This window comes from Theobroma umbraticum, unplaced genomic scaffold (genome assembly GCF_002168275.2).
Source record: "Theobroma umbraticum cultivar Fairchild unplaced genomic scaffold, ASM216827v3 scaffold_20.0, whole genome shotgun sequence".
Lineage (NCBI taxonomy): Eukaryota > Viridiplantae > Streptophyta > Magnoliopsida > Malvales > Malvaceae > Theobroma > Theobroma umbraticum.
Window position 1 is genome coordinate 3881278 of NW_018397266.1, and position 26036 is coordinate 3907313.

General features: G+C 33.6%; 3 protein-coding genes across 4 annotated transcripts; 2 read left to right on the plus strand and 1 right to left on the minus strand.

Annotated features, from left to right (window-relative positions):
* The first annotated feature begins 2791 nt into the window (after window positions 1–2791).
* Window positions 2792–6169, plus strand: KCR1 (beta-ketoacyl reductase 1). The gene is made up of 3 exons (XM_021437510.2): window positions 2792–3888; window positions 3976–4045; window positions 5766–6169. Exons 1-3 carry the CDS (start codon window positions 3251–3253, stop codon window positions 6018–6020), a joined length of 963 nt encoding a protein of 320 aa, XP_021293185.1. The 5' UTR covers window positions 2792–3250; the 3' UTR covers window positions 6021–6169.
* A 5472-nt stretch (window positions 6170–11641) lies between these two features.
* Window positions 11642–18081, plus strand: LOC110423303 (uncharacterized). Of its 2 annotated transcripts, none has more exons than XM_021437490.2 (6): window positions 11642–11919; window positions 12640–12707; window positions 12799–14068; window positions 14200–15864; window positions 16354–16405; window positions 17327–18081. In XM_021437490.2, the coding sequence occupies exons 1-6, from the start codon at window positions 11790–11792 to the stop codon at window positions 17472–17474; spliced, it is 3333 nt and encodes a 1110-aa protein (XP_021293165.1). In that variant the 5' UTR covers window positions 11642–11789; the 3' UTR covers window positions 17475–18081. The 2 variants fall into 2 exon arrangements, with proteins under 2 accessions (XP_021293165.1, XP_021293166.1); XM_021437491.2 differs by having other exon boundaries at window positions 14203–15864; window positions 17327–18080.
* Window positions 18082–18922: 841 nt separating this feature from the next.
* Window positions 18923–20154, minus strand: LOC110423285 (S-adenosyl-L-methionine-dependent methyltransferases superfamily protein). Its single transcript, XM_021437470.2, has one exon. The coding sequence runs from the start codon at window positions 19973–19975 to the stop codon at window positions 19202–19204; it is 774 nt and encodes a 257-aa protein (XP_021293145.1). The 5' UTR covers window positions 19976–20154; the 3' UTR covers window positions 18923–19201.
* Window positions 20155–26036: the final 5882 nt, after the last annotated feature.

Here is a 26036-nt window from a genome sequence, read left to right on the forward strand (position 1 = left end):
ATATACTTAAAATATATTAGGGTATTATATGTACACATACAAATCATAATTATAATAATTTAATATTAATTATATATATTTATTTATAAATTTGTATTAATATGAAACTACAAGTTATATATTTTAAATAATATAACTTATATGTTAATATTATAATATACGATAGTAAATATCTTACATATTAATATGCTATAATTATTACATTTTAATAATATTTCGTAGTATAAAATGTTATGAATATATATATTTATATAAATATATTATATATATTTAGTTTATACATAAACATTGCTATAATTTATAATAAATTTAATTTATATGATTGCACTTAATAACTTTATTAGTTATCACCTTAGAGTTTATAATATATTATTTATAATTAGTTATTATTTATATAAACTTAGATATAAAACATTATAACATATAAGTTATATAATTAATTTCATATATGCATAAAATAAAGTCATATTATATATAATTTATACATAAGTATTACTATAACTTATAATAGACTTTATTTATACGATTACAATTAATAACTTTATTAATTATCACTTTAAATTTTATAACATAATATTTATAATTAGTTATTATTTATACAAACTTTGATACAAAACGTTTTAACATATAATTTATATCATTAATTTTATATATATAATAAAGTAATATATCATATATAAATATATTTAATTTATATATAAGTATTGCTTTAATTTATAATAAAATTTATTTATATGATTACATTTAATAGTTTGTTAGCTATCCCTTTAGATTTATAGCATATTGTTTATAATTAGTTATTATTTTTTATAAATTTTGATGTAAAACATTATAACATATAAGTTATATCATTAATTATATATATATTTATAATTATAGACGAAATTTATAAATTTAATATTATAATTTAAAAAATAATAAAATTATAATTTATTGATTCAAAACTAAATTAATCAAACTAATTTTATATTTAATTAATTTAATTTTTTTATATTTAATTAATTTTTTAAAAATAATTAAACTATTTGATCTTTAAATATATACCAAACCACCAAATTCATTCGTATGCTCATTCTTATTTTGCACCGCAGTTATCCTGAGTGCTTTGTCAGATGGTTTGAAAGATCAACGCTTTTTCTGTCACTTTCTTGGGATGCGGAAGAGAAAGCTGCTAAAAGACTGTCAGAAATCTGAACAAACGTGAACCATAGGAGAAATCCTTAAGGTGGTGCTATTCGACTCAATGTAGGTATATTATTGTCAAAAACAAAAAAAAAAAGAAAAATCAGGTTCTGGACTTGTTTCTTTTAGCAGACAGAACTAAATAAATTGATAGTATTGAGCGCTTAGATGGAATCAAACCCTGCTGTATTAAGTTGAAGAAAGAGGTAATTAGATTGACTGTAAAATGGTGGCACCAGGCAGCAGCTAGCAGGTAGCAGCCAGCTGTTGCTTCTGTATGGATCTTGTTGAGGCTGCAGTAGTAGACTTTCACAGCATCCCTTACTCGGCTAAGTTTTCTCGAATTTATGTGATTCTTGTTAATTTCGGTGTATGCCGTATTAAAAGCTATCCCCTCAAGAGGCTCGCCCTTGCTAGCCCAACTTCTGTGCTAATTAAAACAAGATACAAATTAGCAGTCCCTTACGCTTCATTCCCTAACGAAAAATTAATTGACTCTCCTGTACCAAAAGCAAACAGATAAAAGCGAGCTGCACCTCCTCCCTCCATTCATTTCATCATTAATAGCCCAAGGACAAACAGTTTCATCTAACAACCAACCTTATAAAATGAAAATGGATGGAAGATTAAAGATGCTTCAGGCTTCATTAACCTTTTAGCTGGATAGTTGTTAAACTGCTATCTGCCTCATTTGAGCTCTAACTCTCCTTTCTAAACTCAAGGCCTCTTGGATGGTTTTATATATTCCAAATTTGACATTCCAATACATTTATATGAATATCATTTTTATTTTTTTAAAAAATAATTAAAATTTAATGTTGAATAAAATCATAAATATAAGATAAGATTAAGGAAAAAGTTGCGAAGTTATATGGTTGAGGTGCAAATCAGCATTGATTATCATTTCTCCAGCTAATCATTCCATAATATCTTCTTTCTTCTTCCACACAAAAAAGCTTTGATTCTGCATCTTCCTTATGGTCGCAAGGTACCCAAAGACTTTTCTTTTCTTTTTAATTGATAATAACTTACTTCTTTTCTATTAATTTTTTTAAAAAATAAATCTAACTACATAATTTATATCGAACATTCACATCACATTTAATATATACCTAAAAAAACAACTCACATGGCACATTCCATTCATCTGCATAACTAAAAGATAGAAAATACCCTGAAATCTCAATTTAAATAATACTTTTCCAATACACAATTATTTTATTTAAATTTTCATTTTAGCACAACTTCTCTAAACATTTGTTTATTTTTTCTTTGTTTCTTATTGCACTTTTTACTTTCATTCTATCAAGCATTTTTAATAAAAAGAAATCTAATTCTAAATCCGAAATCCATTTCCGATAATTCCACAATGTAAATTTGATTTGATTTGATTTTGAAATATAATTTTGAATTTTTTTTGGATTAAAATTCAATTTCTTGAATATCAATAGCACTTGCTAGATAGTTGAGCTTTCCAAAATAGATATTTTTACTTATTTTCTAACAAAAAAAAATTTGGCTGAACAAATATAACTAGGTTTAAGAAAAGAAATAGGGAAAATCAAACAATATTAAAAGAAGGAACTATCATATCTATAGTTAGTAGGAGAAAGAGTCTTCTATTTTTTTTTTCTTATTAAAATTCAAAGAGTTCGATCTTTGTGAAAAGTATTTCAAAAATAAAATTTTTCATATTTAGGTACGAATTAATGCTTAGAGCTCCCACGTTTCAGTTATGGTTGTCATCGTGAGTAGTTATTTAAGGTGGTTTTCAGCTCATCTACTTTACCCACCTCTTCTTTGTTCCTTCCCCAAAGTCTGATCCTTCATTTCCTTCATTTAATCCCATTCCTCCCCTCCCCATCTGTTTCTGCCTACCATATCGCCTCTGTTTTTTTTGTTCTTCTCTTTGTCACAGTCAAAGCCATACCCAACTCTATCAACCCCAAACGAACTAAAAGGTTTGCTAAAGATTTTCTCTTTTTGTTCACTCTATTTATCTCGCTAGATCTCTCCTCCTTTTTTTGATATATCCAAAAAAATTTGGACTTTTTCCTCTGCATAAGCCATGGCAACCTGTTTCTTCGATACTCTCAAGACTCAACCTTTCTGGGTTCTTGTTCTTTTCACTTTGGGTTCTTTATCACTCTTGAAATCTTCATTTGTTTTTCTCAAATGGGTCTGGGTCAATTTGCTTAGACCCGGTAAGAATCTCAAGAAATATGGTTCCTGGGGTCTTGTGACAGGACCAACTGATGGTATAGGCAAAGGTTTTGCCTTTCAGTTAGCTAGGAAAGGGCTTAATCTTGTCTTGGTGGGTCGTAATCCTGACAAACTCAAAGATGTTTCTGATTCAATCTTGGCTAAGTATGGAAAGATTCAAATCAAGACAGTTGTTGTCGACTTCTCTGGTGATCTTGATGAAGGTGTAAAGAAGATCAAAGAAGTTATTGAAGGATTGGATGTTGGTATTTTAATTAATAATGTTGGAATTTCGTATCCTTATGCAAGGTTCTTCCATGAGGTTGACGAGGAGCTGTTGAGGAATTTAATTAAGGTTAATGTTGAAGGTACTACTAAGGTTACTCAGGCCGTTTTGCCGGGGATGGTGAAGAGAAAGAAAGGTGCAATTGTGAATATTGGTTCTGGTGCTGCTATTGTCATCCCTTCTGATCCACTTTATGCTGTTTATGCTGCTACTAAAGCGTAAGTGTTTACCCCTGACAAATTTATCTGGAGTTTGATCTATTGTTTTAGCAACTAAAGGCGGTTTATTTTGGGGATTGTTTTCAGGTATATTGATCAATTCTCAAGGTGCCTTTATGTTGAATACAAGAATAGTGGGATTGATGTCCAGTGTCAGGTAGAGTTTGCTATGCTATGCTATGCTATGCTTTATTGCTTCATTCCTGTGGTTATAACTTGTAAGCCTAGGAGTTATAAAGCTAGAGAGTGAGGCTTTTAGTGGAACTTGAACGGTTTTTACCCTTATGCCTTAATTGATAGTAAAGGTAATAGTAGGACTCTGGATATGGATTAGTCTAATCGGTATGCCTTTTTACTATTTCAAATTTTGATTATTAGAAGTTTATACACCCCTTTGTCATTTGTTAGAAACAGCTGGCCATAAGTAATCAATGATTCAATATTGAATGTCTTTTGCATCCGAGCATTTGGCTCATTGGTTGGTGCGTGATCCCTTGTCTAAGAGCAGGGTTTGAGTACTCGTTCCCCCAATTTTAAAAAAAATACCACTATATAGAAAATACAGGAAGATACTCTACTCATAAACGCCTTGATTTGCCAATATATAGTGAAATTCGACTCTTGTCATAAGATAGATTTTTAAATGAAAATGGAGGTCATGCAATCTATTTGTTCTGATAAGTTACTAGAAATTAGGTACAGATTTTTATCTCATTTTCTTCTTTAGAAAGACATTTTATTTTATCAACTTGACCAGAAATGTCCACAAGTTTGATTTACTTGTTGAACTTAGTACGGCCAATATTTGTTATTTAAGAAACCTGGAATATTAAAAAATTTATATTAGCTAATTTCCTTGGGAAGAAGTAAAGGTTTACTGTTTTGGACCCTTTTCTTCAGTCACTTTCACTTTCTTTTATATTGGATGTTATTATAATGAGTATATTAAGAAATTGTGCTCACAATACATGATGGTTACCATATGTGAGGCAACTGGATGGTTTTTAAACTTATTTCTATCACCTGCTTTCATGTTTATAAGTTTAACCAAAGTTATTGGCACAAAGCAAATTTCCAAGCCTCCATATACTGTAGAAGGTGGCTGCCACAATGAATTTTTTGTTTTTCTTTATAATGCTATGAAATTAATTCCAGGTTCCTGTCATTCACTTATGAGAAAGCACTCAATAATCATGCATGCTGCCATCTATAGATCATTAATTTTTGCATTAGATTTTAGGAAAACTCTGTACTCCCCAACTCCCAACACCTTTTAGAGCTTTGTACTTCTTTTTTGAAATTTAGTTGTTTTGATATCATTGGTTCTTAATCTCCCATTCTTTTTTTTTATTTATTTTTGAAGGGCAATCTCCGATTTGTTTGATCCACCAAATTTTCTATGACTTTCCCCTCCTTCAACTGATAATACTTTTAGATGATCAAAAGATTTCTGTGATAAGGTGAATGCGATGAGAATAAATAGCAAGTGCAGAACATGCCAGTAAAACTGACTGGATTGGTGACTGTTATGACTTGTGATTTTGTTATCATGTGTATCAGCAGGCCTAAATCTTGACAAAATTAATTTTAGCCTCGGCATCTAAGGTTACTTTGTGATTTACAGACAAAACAGATGAGAGGTCCATGTTCATTTAGGGGGGAGTTATAGTCTATCCATATGTATAATCATGAGAGAGAAGTTGAACTTCTATTAAGTATTTAGGAAAGATGACAAAAACTGCAGGTCACAAAATTTTGCTCCTTTATCACCAAAATTCCAGATAACTTAGTTGTCACAGACACTGAGAGCTGCTGGACTCTATGCCTTGACTACTACTATTTTTTTCTCTGATCAATCAAGTGTTTTCTTCATGCAGGTTCCATTGTATGTAGCTACCAAGATGGCATCGATCAAAAGATCCTCTTTCTTTGTTCCATCAACAGCTGGTTATGCTCAGGCAGCAATGCGCTGGATAGGCTACGAACCTCGTTGCACACCCTACTGGCCCCATTCTATCCTCTGGGGCTTGGCTTCTTCACTGCCAGAGAGTGCGGTTGATGCATGGCGTTTTCGCTTTTGTCTCAACATTCGAAAGAGGGGGCAACTGAAAGATTCTAGGAAGAAGGAATAGAAAAGCATTTGGAATTGTATTAATTTCTGTTCATGGAGTTGAAAGTTGGCTAGGATGAGCCTTCAACTCGTATCGCCTATGGAATTGTACTAGTTCTGGTATTTTCTCTTATTTATTTTTGAAAATCTAATTATTACTCTCTTTATAAATTTGTTTTCAAGCATGGCCTTGTGACCATCCCATTACGTATCGAGATGCCTTTGTAGGTAAAGGATGAAATGAAACTAGAGAACTCTGAACCTTTCGTCACACTTTGTCTTTCCTTCATATAATTCCCTTGGAAGCAAAGTTTGGCTCTTTACTTTTGGTAATTATAAGGCCTTGGCCAAACTTACCCATATGGTTCATCATGGTTGTAAAACTTTAAAGAGTACTTTTTTTAAATGGGCTTCATGTATAAAACATTTTGAAAAATAAGTTTTAATATAATTTTAATTATTTTTAGTCAAAAGAAATAAAATTTAGACAAAAAAGTACTTAGTGAAATCAACCCATTCGATGGATCCGTGCATCAACTCGAAATCTATTAACGAGTCAAGTAAGTTTATATGGTCCATAACTGCTCAGTTCTCAACGACAGATCGTATATCTCCTTAAAAGCAATTCTGTCGAAAGCATTCCTGGTCAGTTCAACTTTCAAGCATTTTTGTAGTGGTAGGAGCATTTTGAATTGGTTATTATTCGTATAAAGGGTTTTCACATATTGAGCAGTGAGAAAAAGTTCACATAACGCGGAAAAAGGTATATATATATATTTATTATATTTTGATTAATGTGGAGAAATGGTTATTCTTCATGTTTTCGGTTTAGGGTCTTGAGCATAAACCTATACATATTGCTTGTTCATATTGATATTCTTATTGTTTGAAATTGTTGAATGTAAACATGAAGGTGGTATTGTTGGTGTTGTTGGGGTGGAAAGATGAACGGGCATGCGCGACTGGTTGATATGTATGCGTTATAACCTTTTGATATGATTCGGTTTAAGGAATTAGATATTGCGTATAGAGGGCTTGCTTAGGTTTTATGTGGTTGGCACCTTATGCATGACAAGATTTTGCCATGGTCACTGAGGGTGTGCGTGAATGCAGTAGGGGTTAACATTGCGTGACTACAGTAGGGTTTAACATTGCGTGACTGATTGATATGTCATTGCGTGACATATTGAAAGGTCATTGCGTGACAAGGTGACTAGATGTTGGCATGGGGTTAGGGTGTGCATGGTTGCATTAAGGATTAACATTGCATGACTGGTTGATAGGTCATTGCATTACCTAATGATAAATCATTGTGTGATTGGTTGATAGGTCATTGCGTTAGCTAATGATAAATCATTGCATGACAGCGTGAATTTAATGAGGTGTGACAATTCTTAGGCTATGCCTGATTGCATAAGGGTTTAACACTGCGTGACTACTTGATAGGTCTGTTTTTTTTGGGTCAACTGTAATGCTTTAATATGTATATGTTGATTTACTTAATAATCCATATTCGACACTTGCTTTAATTATACTGTTTTAGGGCTGTCTAAAAACAATTGAAATTATTGAAAGGGTTATATTTGGAGTGAGCTTCTGAAGAGGGTTATTTCTCAAAAATTCTTTTTTTTTTGTTAATATACAATGATGGTATTAACTTGACTAAAATAGGAAAGTTTTTTGTTTTATGTTACAGATGGCCAGCACAGGAACAGAGGAGCATAATGTGGAATCTTTGCTTTGTGTGCCGAGGCACCAATGGGGGTTCAACGTTGGCATTAACATCCACTGTAAGTGGTCGCATCTACATGTGATACGTGAGAAGTTGTACAAAGTAAATGAGCGTGACATGACTTTTTAACTCTAACCTCAAAATGCTCTTTTAGTGCCAACATGCTCAAAGCTCGTTTCAATTTGACCTTCGATATAAGTGGTCGTCAATTGATCTGGATTCATGAGTCGCAACTGTTTTGAAGGATATCATATTTATCCTGGGAATAATCCATTGACGAAATACCCCTGTATTTACCCTATCTTGACACTGTCATCAAGCGAACAAATGTCCTTATCAAGTACGATGTCGTTGTCGTAAATAGGGTCGACACCCTCTACATCTTCTAATTCAATAGTTGTGGCATGGTTGTCGAACTGAACCTCTTCTAACACAATAGTTGTGGAGTGTCTTGTACTACCATATGCATGATTGCAATCCTGAATGTCGGTGTACTCACCCCTGTCATCTTCTGAACCGTCATCATGTCTACCAACGTCATCATCTTCACAATCATCATGCAACTCATGGTTCCAATCCGTCGTGTCGTCCTTTACTAATTCATCTTCAATCTGATCAAATGCATCCTCATCACTCACAACCATTACAGTGTCTTGTGCGAATGACAATGGACCCAATGGATTTCCGGGCGACAGTGGCGTTTGTTGCAAAGTACCAAGTATTTCGTTCGATCCACATTCCAATCAAAATTGTGCAGACACCTCATGTGCGTGCCAACCTGCTCAAACTCATTAGGATACGTCAAACGTGATTGCCATGGTTGTTGGTTCGGAAATGCATGGTGTGGTATGTTAGAATAATTAACATTCTGTTGTAGGTGATTATTATGTTCGATACCAAGATCATGTGGAATATCGTTTGCATTTCTTGCCTTAACTATCACAAACACAACAATTGCCTTCTCATCTCACAAAATACTTGCTACATCTTCATCATCCTTAATAACTGCACACGAAAGGCCTGCAGCGTGACTGAGCAATGCATGTAGCTCCATTTCAATATTATGTGAGCTGACCCTAACAACCACTTCAACCAGCTTCACTAGGCCGAAAAATGACAACTCACTCCCAACACCCCTCACTCGTATCTCACCACCCTTGTAAGTGTATAGACCCAATGACCACCGTATGTAATCATAAGCTTCATATTTGGCAGGTCGTTAAAATTTAACAGAAAATAAGTGTCACAATCAATCAATTTATCAAAATTGACCCTTCAATTCATAAAAAAAACTTACACAATGCCTAAGTCATATTTCGTAGGCCATTGAAATTTAATAGAAAATAAGTGTCGTATTCTAATACACATTCATGCAGACCTTAAAAACTAGTGAACAAAAGCCTCAAAACAAGAGATGAATTACATAAACCATGCACCGTCAGTCTTGCAATACCAAATAATAAGTCACTTAATGTGTAATATTCACTCACATTATGCCAACATAACCAGTCACATAACGGCCCAATGTCATGCAAAACATAACAACAGGTTACGTAATACATACAAACAGTCATGTAGTGTCTAAAAACTAGTTAACAAAAGCCTCAAAACAAGTGATGAATTCCACAAGTCACGCACCGCCGGTCTCGCAATATCTAATAATAAGTCACTCAATGCGTAACATCAACTCACACATGATGCCAACATAACCGGTCACGTAATAGCCTAATGTAACACAAAACATAACAACAGGTCATGCAATACATAAAAATCAGTCACACAATGTCTACAAACAATTGAAAAAAAGCCTCTAAACAATGGATGAATTACACAAGCCACGCACCTCCACTCTCGTAATACCTAATATTAATAATAAGTCACTCAATGCGTAATATGGGGATACCTATTCTCAGAAACGCCTTATGCATGGAGCCCATTGAAAAAAAGAAAGAACTCCTCACATTTTGCCAACATAACCACTCACGTAACAGCCCAATGTTACGCAATACATAAAATTAGTCATGCAATGCCTACAAACTACTTAACAAAAGCCTTAAACCGAGAGATAAATTGCACAAGTCATGCACTTTCAGTCTCGCAATACCTAATAATAAGTCACTCGATGCCTAATATCCACTCACGTTATGCCAACATAACTAGTCACGTACTGCCCCAACGTCACGCAATACATAACAACAACTCACCATATACATAAAAACCACTCACGCAATGTCTCAATGGAAAATATGCATTGCACAATTCACGCAGCGCCTATAACCTAGTCTCACAATACCTAATAATAGGTCAAGCAATGCCTAACATCCACTCACGTTTGCTTCTCTTATATAAATAGAATAGATATAGAAAATAAAGACAATAATATAAAAAATAAAAAATAAGCTAGGTTATTCAGCATAATATAAAAATAAAATAAAGTAAGAAGACAGTAATGAAAAATTTTCTTTTATTACTTGACCAAACTTAAAGGAGATGATACCAAAAAAAAGAAATGAACCGTAGTTCATTTCTTCCTAATTTCATCTAATAATTCATAAATTTCGGCCAGAATCTTGTTGTTGACCAGGATTTCCGTCTCAACGACTTCTAGCCTGACCACCAAGTCTTGCAACTGGGCATGCATCTCCAAATCCATCTGCTCGAGTCAGACCATCAGAGCACGTAATTGCTCGCATCTGTTAAACAGACCATGGATTTAGGCGGTAGCCCTTCCACGCATTTGGGGGGTAGGCCCTCCAGTGCCTACCCCTTTCCCCCTATCGCCTCTTGAACCTTTAGATGCCATTTTTAGTTTTTACTTTAGATTATTTTGATTAAAATGGTTAATGGTTCCCTTTATTTATAAGCATGAATGTTAACTCTTTGTTTTCTTCACACGATATAAGTGCAATTCTTTTTTTTGAATGTCGATATAAGTGCAATTAAGGGGGTTGAATTGGTTGAATCAATAGATAATCACCTTCAGAATTAAGGAGCTAAAGTCACGCAATGCCTACAAACAAGTCACGTAATGCTCAACAAATATTCAGTCATGTAATGCTAAATAAATAGGTTACGATTCCTAATAGTTTTCCTAATATCCCGTCACATACTCCATTATTCAAATAAATAGCTGACGCAATGCCTAACAAATATTCACGGATCGCCTCTAAATTGAATGATTTTGCTACTCCTAGCTAGATTTAAGTTTCCAAACTGATCTGATATAATTTACTCATCAACTTTCATCCTATGAATATATATAAAAAAAATCCAAAAACCCATAACAAATACCTTGATGTCATCTCTACACTTTGGAATCGCAGAAAGTTAGATGACGATATAGACCTCGATGGCATTGGAAAGCTAGGCGACGAGATATATACCTCTATGGCATTGGAGATCAGCATGGAAGGATAGCTAAATCGATATTTAATTTTTGAGTTTTTATCTGAATGGTGGGAGAGCAGAAAGAAACTGAGATTACTTTATTTGGATTAAATGATTTAAAAGGTATTTTTATGAACTCTAGTTAAAAGTTGTCTAGAAATAGTTAAAATTATAATGAAAGTCATTTTTGAAGTGACTTTATGAGGAAGCTCTTTTCTCACAATTTTCTCAACTTTAAACCTGTGTTGCCTTGATTTTCAAAAGATGTGTATCTTCTTGATCGTTCGTTGAGTTGATTAGTGCCTGCATCCAGAAAAAGCTGGAAATTGGATCAAGTACCATCCAGTAGCTCAATGCCCAATGTATTGGGCTTGGTTGGCATAATCACTAATCCAATTATGGGTTAATGTAATAGCCCAAGCTCAAACCGAAATTAGGCCCGCTGCACCATTGCCTTAATTCGTCTTCTGGGATATAAAAGGGAGCGGGGAACTTCCCCTCATAAGACAAGTTTCAATGTTTTCTTTTTTTATATGCCGCCATATAAGCGAAGGGCTTTCCCTGGCCGTCTTCTACACAAACAAAACCCCCGACCGGACAGAACAACACTTCGCTTCTAGTTAAACTCGAGACCCCTTTGAGTTTTGAGTCGACCTCGACTTTTAAACGGAAATGGAAAAGCCGGATTGTACTTCCGGTTCCGGTGGTTCCATTGTCTACAATACTGTTTTCATAGACACCAGCCTCGACACCCATCTGGCCATGATCGTCTCCGACTCTGACACTGTTTCTGATCTTAAAAGTAAATTGCTTTCAACCCTTTTCCGTTGAAATTTGCTTTATGGGTACTGTTTTCGGGTTACCATTGTTCAAGGAAACTTTATTGCTTTGCTTTTCCAAGCTGAGGATGTAAATTCTGTAAATTTCTAAAGTATAATTCTTTTCTTTCTGTTTAATCGTTAAAGGAAATTATTTTGAAAAAATGTTAAAGGGAGTCAGCTGCATGCTGAGCCACATATTGGGTGTGAGCTCTTTTTCGATGATTTATTCAATGCCAGTTTACAGTTTTATTGTCCATATACTATTTTCATTCATTTGAGACCTCAAAGATCAAAACTTGAATAAAAGATAATTGAAATTTCCCGCGGAATGAACCTAACATCTGGTAATGGAAATTGCTAGAGTTGTTCAAATGGTTGAAAGAGTTGGTGATGCCACCAAGGGTTCCTCTAGAATGTTTGAAAAGGAAGTAACGTGGCAATGTTATGATATGAAGAGTTCGTTATGTAATGAAAGTTATGGATTATTTCTCTTTATGCCTTTTTGTGCTGAAAATTAGTTACTGGTTGTAGTTGTTTAACTTTTTTTCACCACCATAACGTGCTTTATATTGTAGATGGGTGGTTTTTTCCAACGCAAATCTCTCAAATTTTTAGTGACTGATGTACAACTTAACTTTTAATATGAACTGCTTGTGTTTTTAAGTTCTGTTTTAGATAATATCTTTGTGCTGCTGATGCAGAAAAGATACTGTATGAACACCCACTTTGTTTTCCTAACATCGGAGAGATAAAGATTAACGCCTTAAAGGTTTGGTGCTATATCTTGCTCTTCTAGATTGTTATGGATGTTTACCTTTGATTTAAATCTTATGTTGAAATGCCTTTGTAAACATGAACAGGTGAAGCGCAAAGGATATCTTTATCACCTTTCAGATTCCATGTTTGTAAAAAGTGCTTTTGATGGAGTGAGCAAGAGTTGGTTTCTTTCTGTTGATGCCTCAAGTGCAGAAGAGCATAGCGAAAATCATAATTCCCGCAAACCTGGTACTGGCAATGTTGTAGCCTGTTTTGGTATCACAACTAATAATTCATCAGCTGATGTGGTTGATCTTCGACGAGATGGTACTTCAAAAAGATTGTCCAACATCAATGATTTGTCACTGCCACAGGATGGGAACAACCATCATGCCAAGCAGAATTCTGCATCTCAACAGTTTGATTTTGGTAATTCTGGCAAAGAAAATTCAGAAGATTTGCATATGGAAGTTGAACATACGGCTTATAGTAATTCTAAAGTTTTGTCAAGACCAAAGGTACAGGAGAAAGATGGTGGAGATAACAAAATAGTTGAAGATCTACCAGCTTCTGTAGCTGTATCTGATTTAAAGGAAAAGCACAAAACTAAAAAGGGAAAGAAAGATGCCTTCCATGACCATGCTGTCAAAGAAAATGGTGCTTCAGTTGTTGAATCTGGTAAAGATGCATTGGAGTCAGACAATGTAAATGAAAGAACTGCAGTTTTGAATGATATGAAGTTGGGAAACCAAGTTTGTTTTGATGAAACCTGCAAGAGTGTGTCTTTTGATAGAAATAAGAGATCAGCCACTAGAAAAAGGATGGCTGATGAGGGAATAGAAGTTCCAGGAAAACATTCTGAATGTGCAACTAATAAACTAAATGATGTTTCTCTTAGTGAGCAAGAACATAAGTTCACGGAAAATTCCTCACAATCTGGGCCTGCATCAAAGAAAAAGTACAAAACCAAGAAGAAAGATAATGAAAATTCTTTAATAGAAAATGGAAGTTTGATTTCTGACTTGGTTAAACAAGGCACAGGACTAGAGGTAACAACCTCTGGGTTCTCTTTAGGTCAAAAACTGGGAAGTACAAGTGCTATTTTAGATCATTTAAATATTGAATCTGTAAAAGATTGTGGGAGGAAGAAAAGGAAAAGGCAAAAATCAAATCCCATTCAAGTAGGTAGGGAAATCTCTTCTGCAAAAGATGTTAATGTGGATACCTTTCAGGCCATAGAAGCAATTAAGAACAAGGATTTTGGCAGTGAAGCTGATCCAGGATTTGTTCTTGGAGCAATTTCTGAGCCCTGTTTGATCTCTTCAAAGAAAATGCAAGAAGTAAGCAGAACAAATGTTTTGCCCCACTCAGAGGGTAAGTTTCTATTTTTGCCTTAATATGAAGTTATCTGCATTCCTTTTCCTTTCATTCCAGCCTTTTTTTTCTCATTTTTACTTCCATGACTAGTAGAATTTAACTTTTGCTAATACTGATACTGGCTTTAGTAGGTGATGATGCTATGGCTGGAACTGATGATGGCAACATGGAAAGCGAAATTGAAGCACCTGAACCATCAGTAATAAAGAGAAGGGATTCAATTGATCAGAATGCCAGTCATGTCAACAGCCATCCCACCTTTGTGTCCCAAGAGGGAATCAATCTCCAGAATGACATTGGGGTTTCAGGGCATGAAAATCAGAGTGGTACATTGGAAGATAAAATTGTGGAACCTAAAGCGTCTTCCAAGAAAAGAAAGAAGTCCAAGAAGACCAAGGATCTAGTTGGAGGAACGGAAGCATTGGATGCAGTACACGATAGAGGTCCTGCAAGTGATATACCTCCAGAGCGGCCTACCTCTGTGACTGGTGACCATTTGAGTGATAATGCTGAGCAAGATGGCACAACTGATGGAAAAGAAGCATCAAAAATGAGAACATCGAACTGTTTGCCTTCAGCTACTGATGTGAGAGCTGATGATGTAATTCGAGATGTGCTGGAGTCCTTGCAGCAGTGCAACAATGCTCCAGCAAATGCAGAAAATATGGACAAGAAATCAAGGAAGAAAACTAAGAAGAAGAGTTCTACTGTTGTGAACCCCCCGGAATTGCAAGGAAAAGATGATGTTGATCACCGGGATTCAACAATTCTGGCTGATAACATGAGTGAGGTGAGTGCGTCATCTAAATCCACAAGGAAGACTAAGGTGGTGAATTCAAGTTCAGCCGCACAATTGAATGGATCAGATTGGGGATCTAAAAGTAAGACAGGGTTTGGAATTAGCCCAGTTGACACTCAGCTTGACTCATCCCAAAATACACTTAAAGCCAATCGTGAGGGTAGGCCCATTCAAGATGTTGTCAAAGGACATCACCCTAAAAGTGCCAGTGTGGTTGATGGTAATAACGGCATAGAAGTTCCTTGTGAAAGTGAAAGGATCGAAAGCCAACACCAGCATGAAATTGTTGATTTTGGTGGGATAGTCGTTGATAAGGTGACTGACAAAAAGGGAGTGGAAACTGAGGTGAAAGGGAAAAGGAAGAAAAAGAAGCCTGATGAACAGTCAGGTCGATCCACACATGATTTATCATCTTCACTGATGCTAAATGGGAATCAACTTAAAAAGGCAAAAGCTCAAGCTGCCAAATCTAGCTCCATCCAATCTCAGAGATCATCATCGAAGGTTGAACCATATAACTCCCCTGTTCAATCAAGTAAGACATGTTTGACCATTTCTGGAAGGGCAGCAAAAGAACCTCTGCAATCTACAAATAAATCTGAAAAAGTCAATTCTATTCCTAAAGAATCTCAAAGGCCCATTGACATCAATTCTTCAAGGATGCATACAGGTCTGGGGAAAAACAATGATTGTGCTGCATCAAGGTCTACCTTAGAAAGATCTAAAAACCCCATTAATCTAAAAGGTGGAAGTAACGAGCATCAATCTCATCTGGATATTGCAAAAGATAGTGGAAGTAATAACAGGAAAGTTGTGAACAGCCTGGAAAATAAGAAGAGCTTACTGGCTATAGCAGGTCCAATATTTAAGCATGATGATAAGGAGAGTTCTGATGATGATGTAGTAGACGACTCAGATGACAGCACCAGAAGTCCATCGGATAATTCATCATCTGATGATGATAGTGACATGAACGGCAGTTCATCACGAAATGGTAATTCATATTCATTATTGCAAATTCATTAGTTCTAAACAAAGTTGATTATATGACTGTTAGTTTGCAAATTTCATTTTATTTCGTTGTGCTTATATAATTTTTCAATAAAATGAGCAGGTGGATCAAATTTCATCGTTTTCTTGCAGAATTCCACTATCTCTTGCTTTTAATTGTAGTTGCTCTTATGTCCTTCATGAAATTAAAATGGTGCCTGATTTCCAATCCCTCCCCATCCCCCCACCCTCAATGAGTTTGTTCAAATCAACTTTTATGTTTTCATTTTCTAAATTTTTCAAAGTGTCTAGCTGGTATTATTGGTATTCATTAAATATGGGGTTACTATTTTTTCCATGTACAGGTTTGATGTATAACCAAATTTGAAGATATAACATAATTAGCATTATTCTCATACTTTTGTTGCTTCCTATTTATGATATGAATTGTGATCCAAGATTGCATAGATGATAGTTTTTTCTGTTTATGTAGGATCTTATAACTCAGAAGGGGAAGGTGGTGGAAGAGAGAGAAAAAGCCCTGGGTAAGTTGGATTAAATTCCTTTTTTTGAAAAGCAAATCGAGACTTTCATATCAAAGAGGGGAATGAAATTTTTCTCCTTAAAACATATACATCAGTGATCAGTAGGCAGAGGTCAAAACATATTGGTTCATGTACTTTAGTTGAGTATATTCCCCCATTATCTTGTATATTTGTCTTTAAGATGTAGATCTTGCATATTTGTAATTTACTGCTATTGTTAGCAACTTATATGTATTGTTTAGAAACACCTTGCTAGGCTTGAAGCTGCATTTGATATACTTTGATGTTAATCAATTTTTGCATCAACAATTTTTCTCATGCAACTTAACTTGCTAAGTGAGGTTTGGCCTTTCACATGGTGAAAGCTAGTCCATTTTATCATCCCTTTCTTCTCAAAATTTGGCTTGACAATTGATTTTTTTTTTTTTTTTGTGGGCATTCTATATTTAAATAATTGTTCTCTTTGGATTTTGCATTGGTTTTGAATTTTGGAGGGAAGCTAGGGCTAATATCTTTTGCAATGCATATCCAAATGTCAAACTGCAGGAAAGAATTCTTCAAATGTGTTTTAGTTGCTTTTCAGTTCTTTGTTAATTTGATAACAGTGATAATGAAATGAAGTAAATAAAATTCTTTTTTGATCCAATAATTTAGCTATGTAATGTTGTATTGCCCACTTTTTTCACCTAAAGTCTTCCATGTCCATGATTGAGGCTAGAATATGTTCCAAATTTTTAGTACAGCGTCCAAATAAGTCTAGCACTTCTATGTTGCTAGAGAATGGAAAAAATTGAGTTCATAGGATTCACATTCAAAGAAAGCTCTAGGGCTAGGTTTGATTTCAAAGTTTTCCATCGTATAGCATGCAGGCTGTATCTTATATTTTTTGCTTGCCTTTAAGTGTGCTTTTTACTTGAGCAGTTCTACAAGCCCAAAGAGCATGTCCTTGCATGCAATCCTTCGCAATTCGAGCAGTTACAAGAAGGCCAAACTAACAGCTTCTCAATCACAACTTGACGACCTTGATAGCCAGCCTGATGAATTTGTTCCAGATAGTCAGGCAAAATAGTCAAAAGGTTTCTTTCTTTTATCGGTTTCATTTTTAATCTGTTGTGGAAGGGGTTTTTGTTGTCCTTGACCCTGCAGCAGGGGTCATTCTTGTGCTCTCCAATACCATTGTCAGGGACTGTTGCCACCCCACCCCGCATGTTTTTGTAGTATTGTGTAGTATAAGTGGTATGCAAGGGGTTTTTTGATAACAATGAAGTGAATGTAATTTGCGCCCTGCTTTCATTCGCATTAAAGAGTGCTGGTGAATTTTAGTACTATGGAATATGACACCCTCCCATCCAACTTCATTCCCTCATGTCCACCCCTTGTTCTTGTAAAGGGCATGGTATTGGGGTTCATTGGAACATTGTCAAGGATAAAATTGGTGCGGCATGTGAGGAGGGGCAGGCAGACAAGGAGTGTTGCAGTTGGAGTTGTTGATGATTGTAATCCTCAAATTTGATATTACAATGGAATGTCAAAGAAGATAGAAAAATGGCGATTGTGGTGAATTAGTGTCAATGACAAGTAAGGAGATGCAAATTGACTAGACAAGTCCTACTCTCTCTATTACTTCACGACCATCTTCAATAAACTGTGAACGAGCAATCCAATTTCTTCACAATTATTAAAAAACCCTGGGTACAAATAACACTCTAGTTATTCCCGCTCCCTTTTCAATTTATAATATTATGATCCTTATTATATAGTAGGCAATTATGATAGGATGAAAATAATTGTAGAGTTTTCTTTTGTCCCCATAAGTCATAACCAATTCATTCTACCTCTCTGTTACAGCATTCCTTTATTTGCTTACTTTGCGTTAATTTTACTTAATAAAAGATTGTTATGAGCTGCTAATATCATGCTTAAGGACCCCACTGGGATTGGATTGCATCCCAGCTGCTTATTTCTCTTCTTTTTTTTGTTTATTTTCCTTCTCCATCCATCGCCAACTCTTGTGCAAACTTAAAGTTTCGTTTACTTTATTATTCTTCTTTTTTTATTAAAAAAAAAAGAATATCAATCAATTAGAGTTAATGACAACTTTGATTCACTGATTTTGTTATTCCAAGACGATCCTTGGTCTTTGATGAAGTCATCCGACCAACATTCAAACTCTCGTGGTTGACAATCGTATATGCTGGGTAAAAGCAAAATTGGAAGGCTTTTCCCAACGGATTACACTTCACATTTGGAGGCTCCGAGGTTGTTTATACTATAACTTTTAAATAATAAAAAAAAACACACATATGAATATCAATCATGCCATATATATTTGAGGTAAACCTATAGTATCATTATTTTTTAATTGATACATAATCTTTCATTTAAAAAATAAAATTTAATTTTTTTTTTTAATTTCAATACGTCTATAAAACATTTCTATATAGACATCATTCATTTAGACATATAAACCCTTCAGTTTTAGCTAAAAAAGTTCTTCATTTCTTCGGAATGCAACCCTTCGAAAAAGAAAAGAAAAAGGAACATACACTCTTACTGAAATAATTACAATTTAATAATAAAAGTTTAAGACTAATATAATATTGGGAAGGAAGCCAATCACATGCAGAGCCCAGACAAGTGTAAAAACGTGATTGATGGATGACTATACCTTTACAAAAATAATAATAATCCAAACAGTAACAACAAAATTATGTATTATTTAACAACGAATAAGAATTCATTACTTACCCTCTATCAAAACTTGATCAATGGAAAACCAAAATAGAAGAAAAAGAATCAGGACCCTTGGATCGTATTTTTCTTCCTGAAAACGACCTCGGTGTCCAATCCGAACCCGTCAACTTTACGGACATGAACCAGCTCCGATCTCTGGAACAACTTAACCAACGGTTTAACGCTGTACAAATCGTTAGCCGAGTACTTGTCAGCCCGCTTTGATAGCGCCACGTGTAAGACGCAGATCCCGTCAGGCTTCAACGTTCGCTCGATCTCGGCAACGAACTTGTGTGGGTAAAGCGCGTGGTCGAACACGTTGGAGAACTCGAAATCGAAAGTCTCGTTATCGAAAGGTTGGTTATGGAAGTCGCCTTTCAAGACGAGTGGCGGGCAAGGCACGAGGTCGATGCCGATGGAGTCGGGAACACCAACGCGTTTGAGAGCTTCGACCTCTTGGCCGACGCGGGCTCCTATGCAGAGAGACTTGGAGGAGTTGGAGAGGAGGTTTTGGAGCTTTAATTCGTGGAAGAATCTGGAGAAGACTTGGATTTTGCGGTCCCAGTCACGGGTTGTCCATACTTTTCTTAGTTTCGGGTTGAGGGTTTTGTTGAGTTGGCGTTGGATGTAGGAGTCGTAGGAGGTGTAGCCAGGTCGGATTTTGAGGTCCTCGGAGGAGGAGACGGCGGAGGAAGAAGGGCGATTGGTGATGGTGGTTAGTAGGGATTGTGTACGGCGAGGCTGGAGAGAAAAGAAGAGGAAGAGGAGGAGGAACGAAAGGGACAGGGAGAGGAGAAAGTATTTAACTATAGAATGTTTAGTTTTAGCGGTTTTCATGCCTGCATGAAAAGCTTAACACAACACAATTTTGACTTTCTTTAGTTTCTCTCTCTCTCTCTATATCTATAAATAAATGAAAACATGAGAGAAACCCTGTACTTTGTTTTCGGTGATGCGCGTTTCAACTTACAAGAGAGAGAGTGGAGGTGGACCAATGGAGGGAAAATGGATTAAATGGAAGAGGAAGGAGAAAAAAAACACACAAACAAAAGAAAAGAAGGAAAAACTTCGAATCGAAAAAGAATTACGTTTCCGGCTGGACAATGTGTAGATGACACGTGGATTTCTTGTACGCATGCGCGAATCGAAGTGGTTAGCTTTTGTATGATTGTTTTCTTCACAGTTGTATATATACGTAAGCTTATCATTATTATTTCACGCAATACTTCCAAAAGATGGATTCCTATCGAATGGGCGGCCCATGATTCCTTTCATACTGCGTTTTCCTGCTAATTAACAGCATTATTTTTGTTATTTTACATAATTTTAATATTATTATTTTCCGCAGACAAACTACAAAATTATAAAAAAACATATTATTAAGATGGTTGTATAAATTATTTAACTAAAATTATAGTCCAAATTATTATCAGTTAGTAGTTAGATTACAATATATATGTAAACTATAATACCTAATTAGAGTTAACTTATGATTAGTATTATATATATAGATGCATACATACATTTTATTCAGTTCTCTAACATATAAAATTTATACAATTTATACAATTATGTAGCACATATAAAGTTCAAGTTGAAGAAATTAGTCAACACTATTTAAGGCATGTTCGATCTCTTAAAATAGAGAGAAAAAAAACCAACATCAAATTGTCACATGATTAGTACTACATGAATGGTAACCATATATTAGGGCGTAAAAATTGACTTTTTCTTTTTCTCTTTTTTTTTTTGATTATGTAGAAAATGTACCGTGGTTAATACTACTATTAAGCTATTAATAGTACTAGCAACAGCCAACCAAGTCACACCTCCATCCAAATCGGGGCAGTGGAGTGAAAATATTTCGGGTTTAATACCTTGATGAAAAATGGTAATAATTATGAAGGAAACGAAATTATTGCATACTTATCTTAATTTGCTATCATAGTGAGTGAAGGGATTAGTTTAATGAATATTTTATGAATTCATAAATGCTAAAAAATGGAATTAATATTATAAGTACTGAGGCGCTTTATGGTGCATATATATATATATATATATATATATTGTGTGTTTGTTAAATGCTATATCAAATAAACTAGTAGCATTAATAATGAATACTAGTGTGCATGTATAAAGTGTAGAGCATAGAATCAAAAATAGGAAAGCAAAGAATTAAATGAAGCAGCTAGCGCAACAAGTGGGTTGAGAGTAAATGGTAGAGGTTGGGTGGTAGGGTCATGCCGGAGCATCCGGAGTTCCAATGCATGTGGCATAAGCTGGATAAAACGTGCCCAGAGTGGCGGAGTCCATAATTCCAGCAGAGCTATGTGTATATGTATACTTATCCGTTTGGTATGGACAAAGACGATCGGAATAATGCAAAGTCAAGTAAAGAAAGTGAGCAATTAGGGGGCCCATTAATGCAATTTGAAGTCGGCTGTAGGGCGTAGGTTTAGGCTCATGAATTTTGATTATTTATTTATTTTTTAAAGTTAGATAACATGAAAAGAGAAGAAATGTAAAAAAAAAAAAGTTCTTTAATTAAATACAAGACTCATCTATATATTATATTGATTCTAACGTATACACTGGATTTAGGGTTTTAAAGGGTATTTTTGTTCTTCGTTTGAAAAAAAAAATGAAAAAGTAAGGGAGAAGAAAAGAACAGAACAAATTGAAAAAAATAAAAAGCCAAATAAACAAAATAAAAAATAAAAAGGAAAGAAAAGAAATAATTGAAAAAAGGGCAATAAAATAAAATTCATCAAGTTTTGCGTTTTGGACCTTTTCTAATTTTCTTATTCTCCTCTATTCTTTATTGCTATTTTTTTATTTTGAAATATCTTCAAATAAAAATATTATAATTTAGAATGATTTAAGAAAAAAACATTATTACGCATATACATTTGCTAAATGCATTCGTTTTTTTTAATTTTTCAATTTGAGCAAAATATTTTGAGTTCTATTGGAAAAAGAATAGAGGAATAAAGACGAATGATATAATTATTAAAAGAGGGAAAAGTAAAATGAAGAATTGAAATTCTTCTATTATTCTTATTTGTGTTCTTATGTTTCGTTTTAATTTCTTTATGTTTCTTCATTCTACATAATTTTTTAAAAAATATAATTTAAGGAGATTTTTAAAAATATAAAATAGTAAAATTTGATGAACAAATACGTATCTTTTAAAATTAACAAAAACATATGTTTTGAGCTGATCATGGATTTTTTTTTAAAAAAAATGTTTTCTAAGTATTTTCAAACAAATATTTTTAAAAATATTATGTTAAGATTATTTTCAAAAAAATCGTTTATAAGTAATAAAAGCAAATTGTTTCGAAAAATCCTACTATTGTTAAATGCTATTGTCAAATTTGATAATGCAATGTAAATCTTAATTTTATAGTAATAATAGTGAAAACTAATTTTAAAACATCCGAGTATTCGATTTATTAATTAGTATTTGAATTTTTTTATCTAAAAAAATATTTTTTTTATTTTTTTTTCTTATTCTCTGGAAGCTTCCCCTCCTCTGTCTGTGTCTTAGATTTTCCCACTGTTCATTCTTCTCTCTTTTCTTTCTCTGTTTCATTCTATTTTTTTTTCCTTCTCTCTTCCTTGTTCTCTCTGTCTTTTTGTTTTTCTCCTTCTTTCTTTCTTTGGTTTTTCTCTTTTGTTCTTCTTTCTTTTCTTTTGTTTCTCTCTTTTGTTCTTTGGGCCTTTTGTTTCTCTTTTCCATTCTTCTGTTCAGTTAGATTTGTAGATTTGTTTTTTATATATTTTTTGTTATATTACTTATAAATTTTTTATAAACTTCTATTTGCAAGTGTGAGTGAGATTCCATGCATTTTGGCTGCTTTTACAGGAGTTTGGTGTGTTCTTTATCAGTGACAAGTTTCAGTGGTTGGCTGTTGTGTCTTTTCATGTTTCAATAATTTGATTCTTTCTCTTTCTGTATTATGTTTTTGCTTTCATCTTGAATAAGTTATATTTGCGTTCTCTGCAGACTTACCCAGTTTCTCCCATAGTTTTACAAAAGGAACCATGCATTAATAACACTAAAGAGTCATGTTTTCAGTCCTTTGCCTGATTGGTATTTACAATTCTTACATTTTTATATTTATTAGAATGTTAGACTTACTTAGCTGAAGAATTGATTTTGAGTTACTTAGCTACCATGCATATTTAATCACTCTAGCAATAGGTTTGCACTTTATGATGTATCTAGCAAAAATGCCATTTGTTTTGTTTTGGTTTCTAATTTTATAAGAAGTTAAATGACTCAAATATAACTATCACAATGTCCCTTTATGTTTTGCTTTGAGTTTTAATGCCTAGTTTATGTTTATTATTAGGTTCATATTTGAGATTCAAGGCTCTATCACTCTCACCAATGCATTTGGTGTCAGCAACAAATTGATGGTAAAATGTGCTCCATTTACATTTATTAACCAACATGTATCATATGTAATAGTATTAATTAAAGTAGCTTAATATGTTCAAGCAGAGGCATCAAATTTTATGTCCAACAACGCGGCCTTAGCTTTCTCCTGCAATCTTTGGAAAGTTAATAACTTATGTGTCCCCATTTTTCAATTTTTATTTCCAAATTTCATTGATAGATTATTATTTGTATTTGAATAAACAAATAAACAATCAACTTTTGTGTACACGAATAAACAAAATGTACGTCCATTTCAATTTTTCTAAATACAAAAAACCCAAAAAAAAAAAAAAGGAACACATGGATAATTTTATTTTCAAACTTTTATATCTTTCCTTTGGTCTTGCAGGTGGAGTCATATGCTTATCTATATTAATGAACTTGATGGCCAGATTTTAAAATTTAAATTACACAACTTATAATTATATTAGCTGCTTAACTTTCCAGTTCATATTGTACTATTCATTGTTAACTAACAAATGCAAGTGTGGAGGAAAAGCTGTCTTTAGTTAACAAGGGATCACAATGAGGAGGACCCCAAGAACCATCAAAGACTAGATTATCTGACAACCATTATAAGCTCCCATTTGCAATATGTGGGGATTAGGAAATAGAGAATAGCAAAAGTCATAAGTGATTGATAAGAGGCAAAATTTTAATACCAAATCATTAGTCTGTTCATTATATGCCAAGATAACTATCCTTATCATTGTCTATGTCAGTAGAAAATTGTTTTTATTCACTATTATATTTTGTTTCTTATCCGAGCTTATATGTTTAACTACGATTGAACTCATGGAGATTTTAAGTAACTATCAGAGTTGTACATGATTCCACCTTACAAATCAACGGCAAGCAAGTACAAGTGGTAAGCAAAAGGTGTTGTTGTGGAGTGGTTTTCCTTGAATGATTGATCTGAATTTGTCATCTCTATTGTGAAAATATTCCTCTTGGGCATTGTAGAACAATGCCGGAATTTCTAATAAGAATAAAGCCGTGTTTCTTGATGTCATTTCTTCTTCATCATTCATTGAATAATTTTTCATTGTTTTGCAGTTTACTGTCACTACTATTAAGGTTTGAGAGTGTTAATGATAATTTGTGGGTAAGAGTTTTACAACTTTTTGCACCTGTTTCAAAAAATTTGCAGTTGTTTAAATTGATTATTATTTAGCCTTTACTTCTTTTAGCTATATTAATGAATTTATGGCCAGTTTTTTTTTAAAATTTAAATTGAATAACTATAATTATATCATATGTGTTCTTCATCATTTATTGAACTATTTTTCTTAATTGTTTTGCAATTTGCTGAAAATTTTAGAAATAGAGGAAAGATTTTGGAGACCAAATATATAGGAGCTATTTCATGTGTTTTTTTAAGTGGGATGCGGGGTTTGTTTTATTTCTTTTAGTTGTTTGTAATCTTTTTTATTGTTTACTTTTTCATGACATAGCTTACTTACAAATAAGAGTCTTTCAATCTTTTCTTGCTTCTTATAGTTTATTGGCAGAATTAAAAAAATAGACATTAGATTATTCACCTCAACCTGTGTTTTTGGATCTTAAAGCTTTGCATGGTTGGTGAAATAGGAAGAGCTTTGTTGATTATAGAAATTTGATATTTCTTTTAATTTGCATATATTACATAGGTTAAAGCTACTTATAATCTGCAGAACAAGTCATGTAGTGTGATAGTACTAAATCTTTTGTCCTCAAGATGCAAATTAGAGTAGGTGAAACTGATGTATAAACAAGAGTGGTCTTAAAAATTGTACAAACACTAAATACGTTTAGAGTAAGTATCCTTTCTTTATGAAAACAATTTTCAGGGACAATAAAATCTTAGGCTGCTCATTAATGTACAGAATAATTATATTACATTTTGTAACAATTCATATATTTTATAACAAATGTTATTTGTAAATATGTCGAATATTAATTTTTTAATAACATCTTGCTCATTGATGAATACAGAATAATTTGTACATATTGTGATTGCTTTTGTGTATTTATTGATAAATATTATTTGTAAATATGTCAAATATTAATCAATAAGATTACATCAATAACAACATTAACATTTTAACGTCAAGTGTTTAGAAAATTCTGCAAACCCATTGCGTAGCTCGGGGCTTTTTCTAGTTATTAACTAGTGTGAAACCCATGCGTTGCACTGGAGATTGCTAATTGTTTTTTCCTTTTTTTAATTCAGTTTAGAGCAATTGATGTAATAGATATGTAAATACATAATGTTAATTATATTAGCATGTAAACTATTTGTGAATATTTAGGCTATATAAAGCATTTTCTTAAAAAAAAATTCATGCAGTGTAAGTGTAGCCATGATGCCTACATTGCATGTTTAAATAAAAGTGATGATTATATTGTTGAGGAAAGGTTGGTGCCTTGATACTGAAAAGAGAAGGCTTGTTGTTTTGTAGTTGGCAAGAC

Bases quoted from the DNA above. Each gene is read 5' to 3' on its own strand.
- KCR1 (XM_021437510.2), top strand. From the start codon at position 3,251: ATGGCAACCTGTTTCTTCGATACTCTCAAGACTCAACCTTTCTGGGTT. The intron at 3,889-3,975 runs GTAAGTGTTTAC...GATTGTTTTCAG, and splicing joins GTTTATGCTGCTACTAAAGC to GTATATTGATCAATTCTCAA. The intron at 4,046-5,765 runs GTAGAGTTTGCT...TTCTTCATGCAG, and splicing joins GGATTGATGTCCAGTGTCAG to GTTCCATTGTATGTAGCTAC.
- LOC110423303 (XM_021437490.2), top strand. From the start codon at position 11,790: ATGGAAAAGCCGGATTGTACTTCCGGTTCCGGTGGTTCCATTGTCTAC. The intron at 11,920-12,639 runs GTAAATTGCTTT...CTGCTGATGCAG, and splicing joins CACTGTTTCTGATCTTAAAA to AAAAGATACTGTATGAACAC. The intron at 14,069-14,199 runs GTAAGTTTCTAT...TACTGGCTTTAG, and splicing joins TGTTTTGCCCCACTCAGAGG to TAGGTGATGATGCTATGGCT.
- LOC110423285 (XM_021437470.2), bottom strand. From the start codon at position 19,975: ATGAAAACCGCTAAAACTAAACATTCTATAGTTAAATACTTTCTCCTC.